Consider the following 15,088-nt stretch of genomic DNA (forward strand, 5'->3'; position numbering starts at 1 on the left):
ATCAACGTTGAAGTGTGACGTTGACCTAACGTCACTCTTGCACCCTTTTTTAACGTTGAAACAACGTCAGGTTTTGATGTTGAATCAATGTTGAAACCTGACATTGATTCAACGTTATATTTTCTAATACTGTTGACATTGAAACAATGTCAGATTCTGATATTGAAACACTGTTGAGGGTGTTGATTTTCCACCTCTTTCGCACAGTTGCTTTTTATTAAAACAACAGTTAAATCATGACTGGAAATCTACCTTTCTTTATAGGTATTTTAACCAATACTAAACTACTGCATGTTTCCATCAATACTTCAACCACCTAAACACATAATTGTACTTATTCCTTAAATTGGACACCCTTTATAAAAAAAACCAAATGTCTCACAATGTATCATGTCAATATTAATATCCTAAAATAAGAAAGCATTGCATGTGATGTAACAGAAAAAAAAAATAAACAAAAAAAGGTCAATAGGCATGTTTCGTTTGCTAAATACTTTATTAAAAGACAGTTTCCTATTTACGTTTATATGATTCACAGAAGTTTGTAATTTTTTGCATGATGTGCGTCCTGCACCACCCAAACGATCTGGGGCGTATCGGAGCCATTTCTGCACTGCTTGTGCAAAGACAAACTCGGACATAGAGTTTGCCCCTAACTGCTGCGTCAGGCCATCTAGGACAAAAATACACACACACACACACACACACAAAATAAGTGAATTAGAGCACATGAATAAGCTCTTGTTAACTGTCTTCAGCGGGGAGAAAGTATGTAAACTCCTAGGCTGATAAACATGAAAGTCACCAGGTGTAAATCTGCAAACTGCCGCATTTGATTCCCAAAGAGCTATGAGCGGAAAAAGTGATAAGTCTTAGCATGGTGTGCCGTGTATCCTTTAAAACAAAATAAACATGGGGTCCTTGGGCTGTACAAACTACAACCTGAGGACTAAACAAGCCAAAGACCAAAGACTCCATCTCCAGATTAACCAGACATGAAAGTCTTGTTATTAAGAAGGACAAAGTAATATAGCATAAAAATGGTAAAACTTACCAAATATGCATTTGCAGAGCGCTGTATCTTTAAATGCCCTTTTTTGCTTTGTCTGGTCCTTGTTTTTTTTTCCCTGCCCAGTTTAGTACCGAGGCCAGCTCGTTTGTAATGGCATAAGCCATTACACAGCTGACTCGCACCTCCAGTGTGGTCCCTCCAATCAAGGCAAAGCGTCTCACCTATAGACACATTTTAAGAGATGGAATTAGCGTGTCTCATGTCTTTAATGTGTATGCAAGTGCTTGTGTGTTTAATCAACAGGCCGTTGTTATGTATTTAAATCACATCTGACAGCTATTACACTTTATAGTTACAAAGTGTACATAACCTTTATATACTTACCATTGCCTTATTTGCCTCTTGTGATTGAAGAGCTGGCTCTGCATTGTTTAGCTCCTCAATGTTGTGCAAGGGCAAATCCAGAGGCAGTACCCCAGCATCTACCGATTCATTGCAGCCGGTATTGCGGATGGCTCTGACCTCCTCACGGAGTTTGTTAACAGCTCTCGTCAGGTCTGACAGAAAAAGATAATTTTTTTTTAAAAGTATTTAAGAATACAGACAACTTGTCAAAAGTTTCCTTGTGTCACACACAGATATGTACAAAGACACTAGACAGTATTTTATTACCTGGTATTTTCACTCGAGGGGCCTGGGGAAACTGTTTTTTTGTGGGCTGCTCATCCTCTGAGTCACTATATGTGTACAGGGGATTTGGTCTAAAGAAAAAAAGTTGAAAACAGTCATAAGTAATTACAAATGTGCTTTTGGAATATTTTTTCCTAAAGTTACAGTTTGATTTATAACAACACACACAGGAAACGGAGATGTGCAAGAAGGTACAGTATACAAGGAATTTTTGAAGTGCACAAGTGTACACGGCTTTGCATCTATAAAAAGTTTACACGCTTCCACTTTTTGGACTATATTATGTGGTGATATTGCAGTATGCAAGCACCACAGATATGTATAAAAGACAAGATCATAAATTCTTAGCAATCAAAGATATGTTTGTGAAATAAAAAAAGTTTTACTTGTGCTTTCTTTTATGACTGGTCTGAGTTTCAGCTTCGGACTGAAGGTCAGACGTATCACAGTGTTCACTTAGATATTTCTGAAGACTGCGTTCTGCTTCGTGAAATGTGTCTGGAAGTACAAACACAATGTATGGCCAGACATAAATTAGGACACGAAAAACTTGTTATTGTTACATTTATACAACACCAATCCAGATGATACCCACCATGGCTTATTAGAAGTCGGACTGGTGCATAGGTGAGCCATGTTGCACCAGGATGAACTCTCCTCTTTACTGCGTCGTGGATCCTGAATGTGTCTCACGGAGGATATGGAGGCCATGACAATTTCTCCCCATTTCTCCATGATCTAGGGACTATTTCTGTACCACCAGTGCTAAACTGCACAATGCACCAGTCTTTCATTTTTATCTTTTTTTTAATTTGGGGTCCTTTTTTGCCCTGTCTAGGATAAACAGGAAACAGATAATTACAATATATTTCATAGTCACTACAAAACTTGATCTATTGATTGAACTAAATAATAAATAATAGCTTAAAATGTATATAGGCAACAATTACAAGCAAACCCGTATATGTAAGCATTTAAACATTGAAGATAATAAAATTAACAGTATTTTGTCTGCCATTGTAGGAATTCATGGCACCGAGACAAAAACATGGCGCACAGTGTGGCGTCAAAATAGGCGCACACCGTTGACGCTGCGTTTTCTCCGTCTTCCTCGTCCACACGTAAATGCTAAACGCAGTTTACGTGTGGACAAAAGGTGCAAACGCAAGTTAGGTGAGCGTGCAGCGTAAAGTTTGAATTGAGTGCGAATCGAAGCGGGTGCTCTCCAATCATTAAAAGTAACAAAGTCATTGAACACATTTATACATTTACCTTTACGTTTATCAATCATATATCACAGATTTACAATTTTTTGTAGTACTATGCTAAAAAGCAACTACAGAGCGAAAGTCTGGGTCAAGCGCCGAGGCGACGGCAAGAACAAAGGAACCCTCGAAGCGTTAAAGCTAGCTTTGTAAGGGAATATAACGGAAAAGTATGAAACGAAAATGTTTTCTTTGTTGATAGACTTTGTTCGCAGTGCAATTTATTTGTTGCCGGATTGTAAGATGAAAGTAGACACAATTTCGGGCTCCCACATTTTATCCGAAACTTTACATTAACAAGTTTGTTTTGTTTTTTTTACTGTTATTCAAATGCAACCGTGGAAATAACGAATAGAACAAAAGTCATTCATTCTTACCTTATACTAATCGTGGTGCAGGCCAGTGCAGTGCATGAACTGATACCTTCTCCGGTCAATTCCGCTGAGAGTAAATCTAATGTCCCGCTCTACTGTACAAGACAATGGTTACCTGGAGGGATGTACCAATGTGATAGGGGTGCTGCGGAATAGTCCAAGTGGTTGCAGCTTTAATTTCCCGCTCAACCATAAATCGATGGTTTTTCAACGTGATTGTTGTCACCTTGTCAACTATAAATAGATCAACAATCAACGATGACAGAACAACAGTGAATCAATGTTATTTCAATGTCAGTGTCAGGTTTCATCAGTATTTCAATGTTGTTTCAACATTGGTTTTGTGTTGACATTTCAATCCTGACGATTCTGATGGTTCAGATGGAAAATCAACATCTGTTCAATGTCTCCTTGCTATCTGGGTTTACTTTAAGTCAGAGTTGGTGGAGACCATAAAAGTCTTTAAACCTGTGCTGAAGTCAGGGCACACCCTGTGTGCTCCAGCTCTCTGGTGCATATTTACCTCTGTAAAAGATACTGCTATTTCTACATGTTTAGTCTGGAGACCATAAATAAAAAAGAAAAAAAAGAAAAAGAAAAGAAGAAAATACGTATTTTGGTTCTTGGCCATTGACAGATTTACAGACAGCATCAATTTCAGCGTCTGGTCAGTGACGCACTAAAAGCCCGAGGAGCAGTGAGTGACGTGATGCATTCAGGTTTCTCCTCAGTGAAAGACTTTAGCAACAGCATTTTTCCTGCGACCTACCAAACCGATGAAAATGAAAACACTGTCAACCTTGGTGCCTGAGCATGAACAATCTGAATTTTACATTCTTTATTCAAAATTTCATCCAAAACAACAACAACAACAACAACAACAACAAGACAGAAAAAAAAAAGTTTTTACCATGTTGGGTATTTATTGAACCATTCAAACATGTTCCATTTTATAGGCAAAACGCTTAATTAAATAAATAATAATAATAATAATAATCCAGGTCACAAGTAAATCAACCTCCTACTCCACATGTCTGGTAAACCCTATTCGCCTGAGATATATTTAGTTTTGGGTTCAATAAAATCAGTGTCTAAACATAAAATAAAGTGCAGCATTTCAACACACCTGGACTGACCCATGCAGTAAAAATCTCGCATTTATCGTCATCTTCTGGGATCACAGTTACATTTTTCATGCACGCTCAACCTCTCAGGTGAATCAGTCTTCTCAGTGCATAGCTTAACATAACAAGGCTTGTATTTAACATTCAATACCATGATTTTTTTGTAAATGAGAAAGAGCTTTCAGATGATCATTGTGACACTGCTTTGTCAGTCTGACAGCTATTTGTGATACTTGCGGCGTCTGTGGAACAATCGACGCAGTCCAAACATCCTTTTCCTTTTCTAACTTCCTCCAGCTCCTCCCTCAGGGGGATTTGCAGGTATTTGGAGTCCAGTTCACAGAGTGAGAGAGACATTCAGTGACACCAACACAGCCTGGATCAAACCCTTTCAGGCAGCTGTGGTCAGCACATCATTAAAGATAAAAGTTTTCCTGAAATGGTGTAATTCTTAGATGTTTCACATAACTCAGCTAGCACTTCTTAATACTGGCGGGTCAGTGTCTCATCTTGATACACTGAACCCCTCTAAGTTAAATTCACTTTGGCCCGTCTAAGAATCACAACACCCTGCTTCTTAAACTAAAAACACAGCTAAAAGTCTCTCTGAACCACGGTGGGAGGGGGTGGGGGTGCAGTGCACAGGTTCATGCTGTAGGTCATACTAAAACGTTCTCTAGAAAACTTTTGGCAGTGGAGTTGGATTAAGAATTTTCACCTGGAAAGTAGCTTCAGAGATTATTTGTGTTTGCTTTTTTTTTTTTTTTTTTTTTTTATTCTTAGGGGAAAGTTCTCAGAAGAAAAATAGGGCACTGTGGATATTTTAGAAGGAAAACAGTCTCTGGCAGCAGGAAAAACAGGAAGAGGTGGCCTGTTTGCACTCCACTGAATGAAAGGGTTCCTCCTGCTTCCTGCTCCCTTATTGCCCATCAGTTAATTGTGGTGTTAGACGCTAGAATGAGGGAAGAGTGGCCAGTGAAGTAGAACAAATTATGTAGCTGTGTTTGAAAATACAGATTCAAGGAACGCTGCAGATATGGAAGGAGTGCAAGCAGTGCATCCACACGTACACATGAATTATACTTCTGCGTCCGATCTACGTCATAACTGGAGCCCCATTTTAATCCTTTTTACATGTCGACGCTGCTACGCAAGTTGGGGGACAGATTTCCCAGAGATCTCCAAATCAAGCTTTAGGCTACACATAGCCTACTCTTCTACAAGATTAATGGCAACTTACATACAAGTTAAGAGGGGAAATGCGATGGTGATGTGATGGTTGGTGGTTTTGGAAGCATAATGGGATGCAGGGAAGGAGGTCTACGTCAAGATACGGGCGACCTGGGCCTGGATCTCTCCATCCGGGTGTGAAAGCAGCTGAACCAATCTGCCGTGTAGCTGGGAGGATTCGTCTAGCATGACCCGGAAGAGGCAATCTTGTTTGCGCCTCAGTTCATCAGCCACTTGGGCTGATGGCCTCCAGGCCTTCAGGTTCCCTGCAAAGGTCAGCAGACGGAGAAGCACTGCAGGAGCTGTTCGTTCATCAAATAGCAGCACCACGGAAGCTGGCGCCTGGGGTAAGAAAGCAAAGAAAAATTTCTAATAAGTCTGCTAACTGCAATTCTGTTTCTTCTGATGGCCTCTTAAGACTAAGCTGCACAGTGCTTGCTCAGTCCCTGTGTATGACAAAAACATGCAAACCTTTTCATGAAGACGGTCAGATAAAGGCTGGATTTTAATTTCCTTTTGGTCTCACCTGAGCTTGAACGATGTCATCCATCATATCTGGGTTCGATGACAAATTCACGAGGACTTTCAGAGTCTGAACCTGAAACAACCAGAGCAGCTTTTACATATGGCACACATTCATGTTAAGATTTAAAGATTATTTCATCCTTATAGCTTTTAACAATCTGCTTATGGGAACTGAAAGAGTTCACGCCCTAAACTTGCAAACCTGTAAGGCTTCATTGCTCACGACCAGCAAGGACAGTAAAAGAGTAACGGATTCCTTCAGCAAGTGTTGATGTTTGTCTGTTACTGAAAGGTTTGTGAGCAGCCGCAGAGCACCGAGCTGAAGGTCCGAGTTCACTGGTGACATCTCAATGAGTTCCAGCACTTGTGGAACATAAACCTGACAGACAGGATGACGTTTTCAGTAAAATGCATCTTCAAAAAACTCACAGCTATATAAACAAATGTAAACAAGAGAGCTGTCTGCCAACAGCTACAGAGAATAATGACTAAATGAAGCAAAATGAAAACAATACCTCGTAGATGTTAAACAGAGTGTAGTAATAATGCCTTTTTACTCTACATGAACATTCGAAGCACTTTAAACAACATGTCTCATTCACAGACACTCTTTTCTACATCAAAAGCCTCTTTTTCACTTGTACCTACTCTGCTCGGCTATTTTCCATTACAATTGAGTACTGTTTATGTACAGCATCACGGCCAAAAGTTGTGACACGTTTTGTATGCGAAACAAACAACACAACAATGAAAGAGATTTTTAAAACTCTTGTTGCCAAGCTATAAAAATCGTGGTTTCGATATTTTTGAAGGAGTCACTCTCATGACTCGTTGAATGATGCCATTGACTGGCCAATCGGTGGCATTCAGTCTTTTGACGCCACATTTTCAGACTGACTGAGCTGACTTGGAACTTCAGCTGAGCAGATGCTAACAAAGTACCTGGTACCAGGTGCTATCACCTAATGAAAAACCTTAAAAACTGCACTGAGTTTAACCAAGCCAAGCTGCGGAGGTACTAGTGGAAGAGAGCTATAAGTGTTGATGATTGAGCAACTCCGGGATCAGCATCTTGCCCAAGGATGCTGTGGTATGCAGACTGGAGCAGCCCCACACAAGTCTGTTAGGGCAGCAGTTGTGTGGGGCTTCTGTGTTCACAATCAGAGCTGTGTGCTTAAGGTAGCTCTCTCTCAAAAAGTAAAAAATCCCCTACTCTTTGAAATCGATCCAAGAGTAGGGGGAAAAAAAAAAAAAAAAAAAAAAAAAAATGTCTGGAGCCTTTAAAGCTACCTGAAACCTAAATCTTTGGCTCACAACGATTACCTGCTACATACTCTGACCACATTATTTGAAATTCTGACTACCAGTATGTTTAATTCTAGCATGCACCATTGTAACAATATGTTAATTAAGAGACCAAGTGACTTTGAATGCGAAATGGATGTTAATACCAGAGGGAATGTCTGAGTATGTCAGAAACTGTTGATTTACTGGGATTTTCCGCAGACAAATCATTTCTAGGGCTTATAAAGAATAGTCCAAAGAAGATAAAATATCCACTCAGCAGCACTTCTTTGGGCAAATATGCCTTGCTGATGTCAAAGGAGAATGGTCAGATAAGAAACCAGTACCTCAAATAACCACTTGTTACAATCGAAGGTAAGCAGAAGAGATTCTGAATGGGCAATTTGCACTGGCTCAAGAGTGGATAAAAGAAGACTGTAAAATTGTTACCTAGTTTGATGATCACAATGTACCTATAACATCCCACCTTTAATGACTTGCTTATCTTTTTAAATTATTTTTTATAAACAAACTATAGACAAACCATCTCAGCCTCATCTCTCTAACTTTGTAACTGCTCAACCTGAGCTGTCCCTGTGATGCATTTAATTCTGTCCACCCTGGTCACTTCCAACCAGTGTGACTGCCTGTTCTCATTACTCACCTCACTTGTGTGCTGTCCTTTGCTTTTGATGTTTGACCCCGGTATTTAAACACATCCACATTTACTACCTCTGCTCCCTGCATCTTCATCCTTTCACCGGTCTCTCTCTTTCATTCACGTGCATGCATGGAAAAAACACATCTTAAGAGGAAATGAATATACAACAAACATACCTTTATTTGTTCCTGGTTCTGGATGTTCATACAGAGGTTATTTAAAGCATTCAGAGTCTGCACCCTAACTTCAGGCGCAGGATCAGAAAGGAACCCAGCTATGATATGAATCCCTTCAAATTCCCGTATTAGATTCTGAGGGATTAACAGAGAAGAAAAGAACATTAAAGTCAACCAATAACTCCTCCAATCTATACATTTCGGATACAGTAAATTTACTGTACCTGATTCACAGTGAAGGCAGCACTGTTTCCTAATGTAAGAAGAATCCGACACCTGTCGGAGGGATTATTGCTGGTCTGCAAACAGGACAGGAGCATTTTCAAGTGCTGTGGCTCCAGGTTGTCAGGGGACTGGTGGATGATGTCCCCTATAAAGCATAACATAAAGATGAGATTATGGATCAGTTGTAACCCTTTTCTTTTTCATTTGATTCAAAAGCTTATTTTTAATTATTATCCAAGTCCGAAGATGATGAAATATTCACAAGTTAACAGCGAACAAAAATATTTGAAGATTTTTCTGGAATATTCAGATTTAAATAGCAGCTGGGATTACAGTCCATCTTTAAGGGCTCTGGGGTCCTTACCTGATGCCGTATCTGCTGGTCGGGGACAGATAACATCCAGTCCGGACACTCTGGCCAGCAGACTCCCCGGTTGTATCTTCACTTCACTTTGCTGACTGCCTTTAACCCCAGGATTCTCACCTGTGGCATTTTTCTTGTTCCTCTTGAAACTAATAAGTTTGTATATGCCATAAGAGGCTCCAGCTCCGGCAACTAATCCTAACAAAGCCTTCATGTTGCCGAACCTGGGAGTTATATCGCCCATGCTGCTAGCTGCTATGTCTTTAGCTAAGCTCTGCTAGCTGGCTAGCGTTAAGCTACACGTTATGGATAAATCATTTACCTTACTTGCGAACAAGTCAAGTTTTTTAGTTAGCTAAAACTAATGACACTCCATCGAAACCACAACGAAGGCAACGCAAATCCGTTTTAACAGATTCATTATTCTAAAAAGTGGAGAAGTTTGCCGACAAGCCACAGTTGTCAACAATTATCCGAGTCGATATTGAGGCCAGCTTGGGGTGGCCAAACAAATCTTTCGCTGCGTGACTGATATGGCTTTGTATGTCATTAAAGAGTGTGGTATAATTTGTCTGAACATAGCGTTTTTATGAAGCTTTTAAAATAACCAGAAAGAAACTGAAAAACCGCGAGTAAACAGATCGCATCCGATTCTGCATATTACCGTTAAAAACTTCTGCTGCTCACTAGTTGTCCAACATTTAACCGGATTTAAGGTTTACTTAATCCGTTACCTGGCAACGGTGGATCGTCAAACGAGAGTATACACTTAAAAGTCGTAAAGTGAAAGACATAAAAATAAAATAAGGAGGAGCACCAGTGTAGCTTTTCCTCAGATAAGATTTCCAAAGGGGGAAAAAAAAAATCAGAATTATACAAAAAATAAATAAATAACATTACCTTAAAAAGTATAACGTTTGTGCAAAGAGCACATCACATCTAAGATTCAATGTTGATTTTGTAAGAAGCTCTCTACTTGTATCAGTTTTGCTTTTTACTTGCTGGTCTATTAGTCATTTTAATCTGAAATATCTCATTTGAGTTTCGGAAATTAGGATTACCCACCAACGAATTTATCAAAGTCATTGTCGCATATGCATATAATCCAGCTTTATAAAGTGAAATAATTCTACTAGCTTATAGTCCTTCATATTTATGACTTTAGAATTTCAGAGACTGGGGCTTTTCAAGATTTTCCTTTGTGTCAGATGGCAAACATATGCTGGTGAAGAAAATTGATGCATTTTGATCATTTTACTTTCAAAGGAAGCCATCCTTGCACTGCCAATGATAAACGTTGGGCATATCACCCCACCAACCCCCCGCTGAATGTAAAAGATGAGATCCCAATTTATTTTACTTTTACGGGCTTTACAGCTTCATGTATGTCATGTTGAATCAGTACAGTTGATAATTTCCAGTCTGTGCACTGGCACGTAGACCCCCGGCTTTTCTTGAAACGAACACACGGTGGCTCACTTTCTCTTAATTTTAGCCCTTACTCCTAACCCCTGAAGACATGTTAGGCCACCAGAAGAGGTCCAGAGAAGATCACGTTCATATTCCCCTGCCCCCCCTTTCACCCACACTTCAACATGTTTCAAGCACATGCAAACAATGACTCATGCATTGCTTGTTTGCATTCCCCACCAATGTTCTTTTCAAGTGGCTTTAATTAGGTTGACTTGATGCTTAAGTTACCATTAAAGTGACTTTCAAAAGCAAGACTTCAGCTACAGCCTTAATGGGATCTGTTTTAGAAGCAGGTTCAAAAAACTCCAACTTGATTAATGCTGAGCTGCTGCTTGTGGTTCTAGAAAGTTCAATCAGCTGAATATGTTCAGCTCAAGTTAAGCCTGTGCATAAGCAGTGAAAAATAGCCATCAGCAGAGCTCTAGTACCAGGATTCACCATGGCAACAGGCAAAGAGCAGAGCCTCCATGTATTCACTGGACTGAGTGAATGCATCTTAATGTAGAGGGAGACTTCTCTTTAAAAAACAAAAACAAAAAACACAACAACAAAAAAGAAAAACAGTCAGCACCATCCATTCATAAAGCATGAATCCTACCACATTTTAGTTTTCGTTATTTACTTGCAGCCGGATGTGAAACAAATACAGATGCAAGCAAACAAATCTGAACTTAAGAAAAAAAAAAAAAACCCACACACAAACAAAAACTGTAGTTCTCCTGTAAATCGGATTACCTTGATTGTTTTCGAAAACAATCTCAATTTACACATTTCAGAAATTAATTTTTTGTTTAAACATGATGTCTGACTGAACCTATTGCAGTATAAATTACAAACAGAATATAATCAGACCTACAGCCTGGATTTAAAAACTCATTTTAAATATTTAATCCTGTTTTAGAACCATAAAGTCAATTCAGACTGATCTTCACACCAATATTTATGTCATGTCCAACATGATGTCAACTCTAAAACAAATGCAGATGACCTATTAGACAGTTACAGCTGCTTTTCTGTCCACAAAGTTAAATGGATATAGACTGTAGAATTTATTCTGGACTGCTAATATATCCAGCAAACTGTTTTTATCCTTACACTGAAGATGTATAATAAAGACTACCATCAAATGTGGCAATCAAGACAAGTCAAAATTGTAACACTTTCAGGTTCTTACATAAATAGTCGATGTAGGTAGAAGAACAGGAAATTGATTTGCAGCTGAAGACCAATCCTATTACAATAAATCTATAAGTTTTTAGGTGTTAAAGAATGGCCATTAAGATTACGATTACTTCTATTTACATAGACCACTTGTCAGTAATGTTACCCGCAAATAAAATCCAGACATTGGAAGGGGAGAAAAACAACAAAAAAAAAAAAAAAAAAAAAAAAAAAAAAAAACAAAAACTTAAAAGAACTTCTGTGGACCTAAAAGCTTGATTTCATTATCAGAGTCACCTGCACTACTTTAATGCTTTTTAGATGCAACGTCTTATATTCTGAAGCTGTAGCAGCTCGCATGATCCTGGAGAAACTTTGCAATATCCAGGAGAAAGTCTGCAACAGTAGTTTTAGTATTATAGGTCAATATGCTTATGAAATCAAACCTTCAGGTAAATAAAAAGCTCCCTCATCTGTGGAGCCAGCTCTCAGTTTGTATTCAAGAGACAGACACGCTGTCTACTGTTAAGATTCGGATTAAGACTTTCCTTTTTCATAAAGCATATAGTTAGGGCCTGATCGGGTGACTCTGAATCCTCCCTTAGTTGCACTGCAACAGGCCTAGGCTGCTGGGGGCTTCCCATGATGCACTTCTTCACTCGCTGTGTTTATAGACCATTTTGCATTTAATTATTATTTATCCATCTCTGACAGTCTCCCACAGCATGTCTTTTGTCCCGTCTTCCCTCTCTCACACCCAGTTGGAGCAGATGGCCACCCCTCCCTGAAACCGGTTCTGCTGGAGGTTTCTTCCTATTTAAAGGGAGTTTTTCCTTCCCACTGTCTCCAAACCCTCGCTCAAAATGTGGTCGTCTGATTGTTTGGGTTTTCTCTGTATTATTGCAGGGTCTTAATGTTACAGTGTAAATCACCTCAAGGCAACTGTTGTTGTGGTGCTATATAAATAAAATTAATGTTTAAAAAAAAAAAAAAAAAAAATCAGAAACACTGGAGAAACTGCCTACTGAATGCATTACACTTCCATACAAGACTGATACAGATGTTTTAAAGTTGAATAAGGTCAGTCCAGTTTCAGTGCTCAGTTTTAGTATTTACTTAGTAATGCGATGCTTTGTTTTCTATTTAAAGGACAGATTTCCAGGACAGCAGATGTGTTCACAGACAAAAACACTACAACATCTTTGTTTTCATACCTTCAAAAATGTGTTCATCATTCTTCCCGGTCTTGCACATTGAGTTATCGTGTCCTTTCATTCATGCCATCTTCTGACCAGTCTCCACTGATTGTTATTACTCTTCCCTTGCACCGTACGGGGTGTGAAACAGACCTTTGACAGATATGCTACGGCCCGTGTGAAGCGGTTTTTGGATTTAACGTATGGCGATGATGGAGATGTATTACGGGACTCTTGAGGAAGAAGGCTTTTTGTGTTCCTCTTAATCACACACTTAGGCATCAAACCTGTAGGCTTAGGCTGCTGTTCAGAAGGCCAGTTGGCCAAGTGTCTGGGCCGTCGACTCACACTGACTCGAGGCATGTGCCTGTTTGATTGCATGAAAGGCCGTAAACGTTCAGACCTCACAGTTTGCCTTTGTGGTTTAGAAAATGAGCCCAGTGTGTTTCTTACTCCATAAGATGTAAGCCCACTCTGGGGTGGATTTCTCAATCTATTGTAATGTGGTTTCTGAAAGGCAGAAAAGAGTTCTTGATTGTAGAGGTTTGAATTCTCATGTTTTGCACCGGCATTTAGGACGAAGGGAACAGCACTGACTTTCTGGTATCTGGGAACAAAACTCAAGGGTTTGGCGGTAAACATCCAGCGAGCTCTGTCCATCTGTTTTTGCTTATAATGAGGAATTTGCGGGTATTGTGGGCTTCTTTGATAACCCATGTGACCTCTTCTCCATTGGGGTAACGGGTCATTAAAGCTTAAAGAGACAGAACCACTTGGAGGCCAGTGAATGTTGGAAGCATATTTTACAGTCCTTAACTCTTTGCTGTCAGTGGGTTTACCCGGCTGGACTGAAGCACCTATTCTTGTCTTGTATTTGGGCCAATAATGCTGCATGGAAAGGGGATGCTTTTTGCCATAGGAATATGCAGATGGTAGGTTTTTTGCAGGTGGGACATCAGTTTGACTTGCTCTGTGGAAGTCTTTAGTGAGTTCAAAGCCACCAGGTGGTCTCCAGTACCCCATTAAAGGATCTCTACTGTAAGAGGCATGTACTGGTTTTAGCATATCCTTCCAATAAGGTGTTAAATTTGAGGTCTCACTTGAATACTGGCTGAAATCTTGAGATGGGCTGTTTGCAGGGTTCACAGGGGGTGCAGTCACATGTTCACTATAGGAAGAACCGTGCCTGTGAAAGGAGCTGGAGGGAAATTGTGTTTTTTCTGGTGGTTTGTGTCGTTCTGAGTCCACACTCACAGATAAGTCATTGTTTCCCCAGGGAAAACCGTGCGCCAAATTTCTTGAAGCAAGACCTGTGGCTGCTAAATGATCGTGTGGGTAGAAAGTGGTGCCCGGCCTAAATTTTTGGTTGTCATAAACACTGGAAGAAATGAGACTTGCAGAGGAGTCGAAAGGATCAGGGAAAGAGAGGCGTTTATTTGGCGTTTGGTAGTTGGCACCTTCTTCAATCCGATCGTTATTTATCCTGCTGTCACCAGAGGCAGTACCTCCTTTGTCAGGAGTTGGTCCATAGTCCATGGGTGTTCCGAGAGTTTTCATTTTTTCCCGTGCAGTTTCATAATGTCTACTCAAGTCACTTCCTGGTACTAAGAAGGAACGCTTCATGTTTTCTATAAACTCCTTTAAATGACTCATTGTGGGGAAAGCGACACCCTTCACAGGCTCCTGCGTGTGTCCCCTCACTAACAAGTCAAAGGGATGGTGATAACCAGACTGCTCATTTTGCCCTATGAGAGGAGCAGAAGAGGCCCCGTGAAATTTATCAGGCTGGCTTTGCTTCATCTCAGCGTTAGCATCCTGTCCTTTATCATAAATAAATGCTTCTGGCTGACGGGAAACAAAGCTTTGCCGTCCAACATTCTCATTGTTTGTATTCAAAGATTGTCCAGAATGAAATGTGCTAGAGGTTTGGGGGCTCTCATAGAGATAGTAGCCATGTGCAGTACTGTAACCTATCAGGAAATAAACATCGCATTAAACTCGTGGTCAATTATACAAATGAAAGTACTGGAATTCATACCTTCTTGAGGAGGAAAGCACAAGCAGCTCCACAACAGAGTGCAAAGCCAGGAGAGGCTGGAAATAAAAATAAAAATTGAAATTGAAATACTAAAAATATAAAAGAATCGAGAATAAAATGACATTTTTATTTACCTGAATGAAAGAGCCATGAGGGTGAGTTAAACTACAGACTCTACCTGCAGCAGAATAATGATTAAAGCTTCTGACCAGCAAAATAATCACTCATGCTCTGAGTGAAGCCACAGCGGCAGGAAAGGTACCAGAGGGGACACAAAACCTTCTCACATT

At 39.9% G+C, this 15,088-nt stretch overlaps 2 protein-coding genes across 2 annotated transcripts; both read right to left on the reverse strand.

Moving 5' to 3' along the window:
- Window positions 1-3: 3 nt before the first annotated feature.
- On the reverse strand, window positions 4-4,537 carry LOC146664720 (uncharacterized). Its single transcript, XM_085411507.1, has 7 exons — window positions 4,468-4,537; window positions 2,298-2,390; window positions 2,089-2,200; window positions 1,685-1,773; window positions 1,397-1,569; window positions 1,055-1,233; window positions 4-673 (listed from the first exon to the last, which is right to left on the reverse strand). Exons 1-6 carry the CDS (start codon window positions 4,535-4,537, stop codon window positions 1,084-1,086), a joined length of 687 nt encoding a protein of 228 aa, XP_085267633.1. The 3' UTR covers window positions 4-673; window positions 1,055-1,083.
- A 666-nt stretch (window positions 4,538-5,203) lies between these two features.
- Window positions 5,204-9,617, reverse strand: armc10 (armadillo repeat containing 10). The gene is made up of 6 exons (XM_085411965.1): window positions 8,931-9,617; window positions 8,566-8,711; window positions 8,342-8,476; window positions 6,423-6,599; window positions 6,222-6,293; window positions 5,204-6,037 (listed from the first exon to the last, which is right to left on the reverse strand). The coding sequence occupies exons 1-6, from the start codon at window positions 9,172-9,174 to the stop codon at window positions 5,786-5,788; spliced, it is 1,026 nt and encodes a 341-aa protein (XP_085268091.1). The 5' UTR covers window positions 9,175-9,617; the 3' UTR covers window positions 5,204-5,785.
- Between the last annotated feature and the right edge of the window lie 5,471 nt (window positions 9,618-15,088).

The sequence above is a fragment of the Rhamphochromis longiceps genome, linkage group LG7 (assembly GCF_057381845.1).
Source record: "Rhamphochromis longiceps isolate RC_006_pf linkage group LG7, R_longiceps_female_GT1.1, whole genome shotgun sequence".
NCBI lineage: Eukaryota > Metazoa > Chordata > Actinopteri > Cichliformes > Cichlidae > Rhamphochromis > Rhamphochromis longiceps.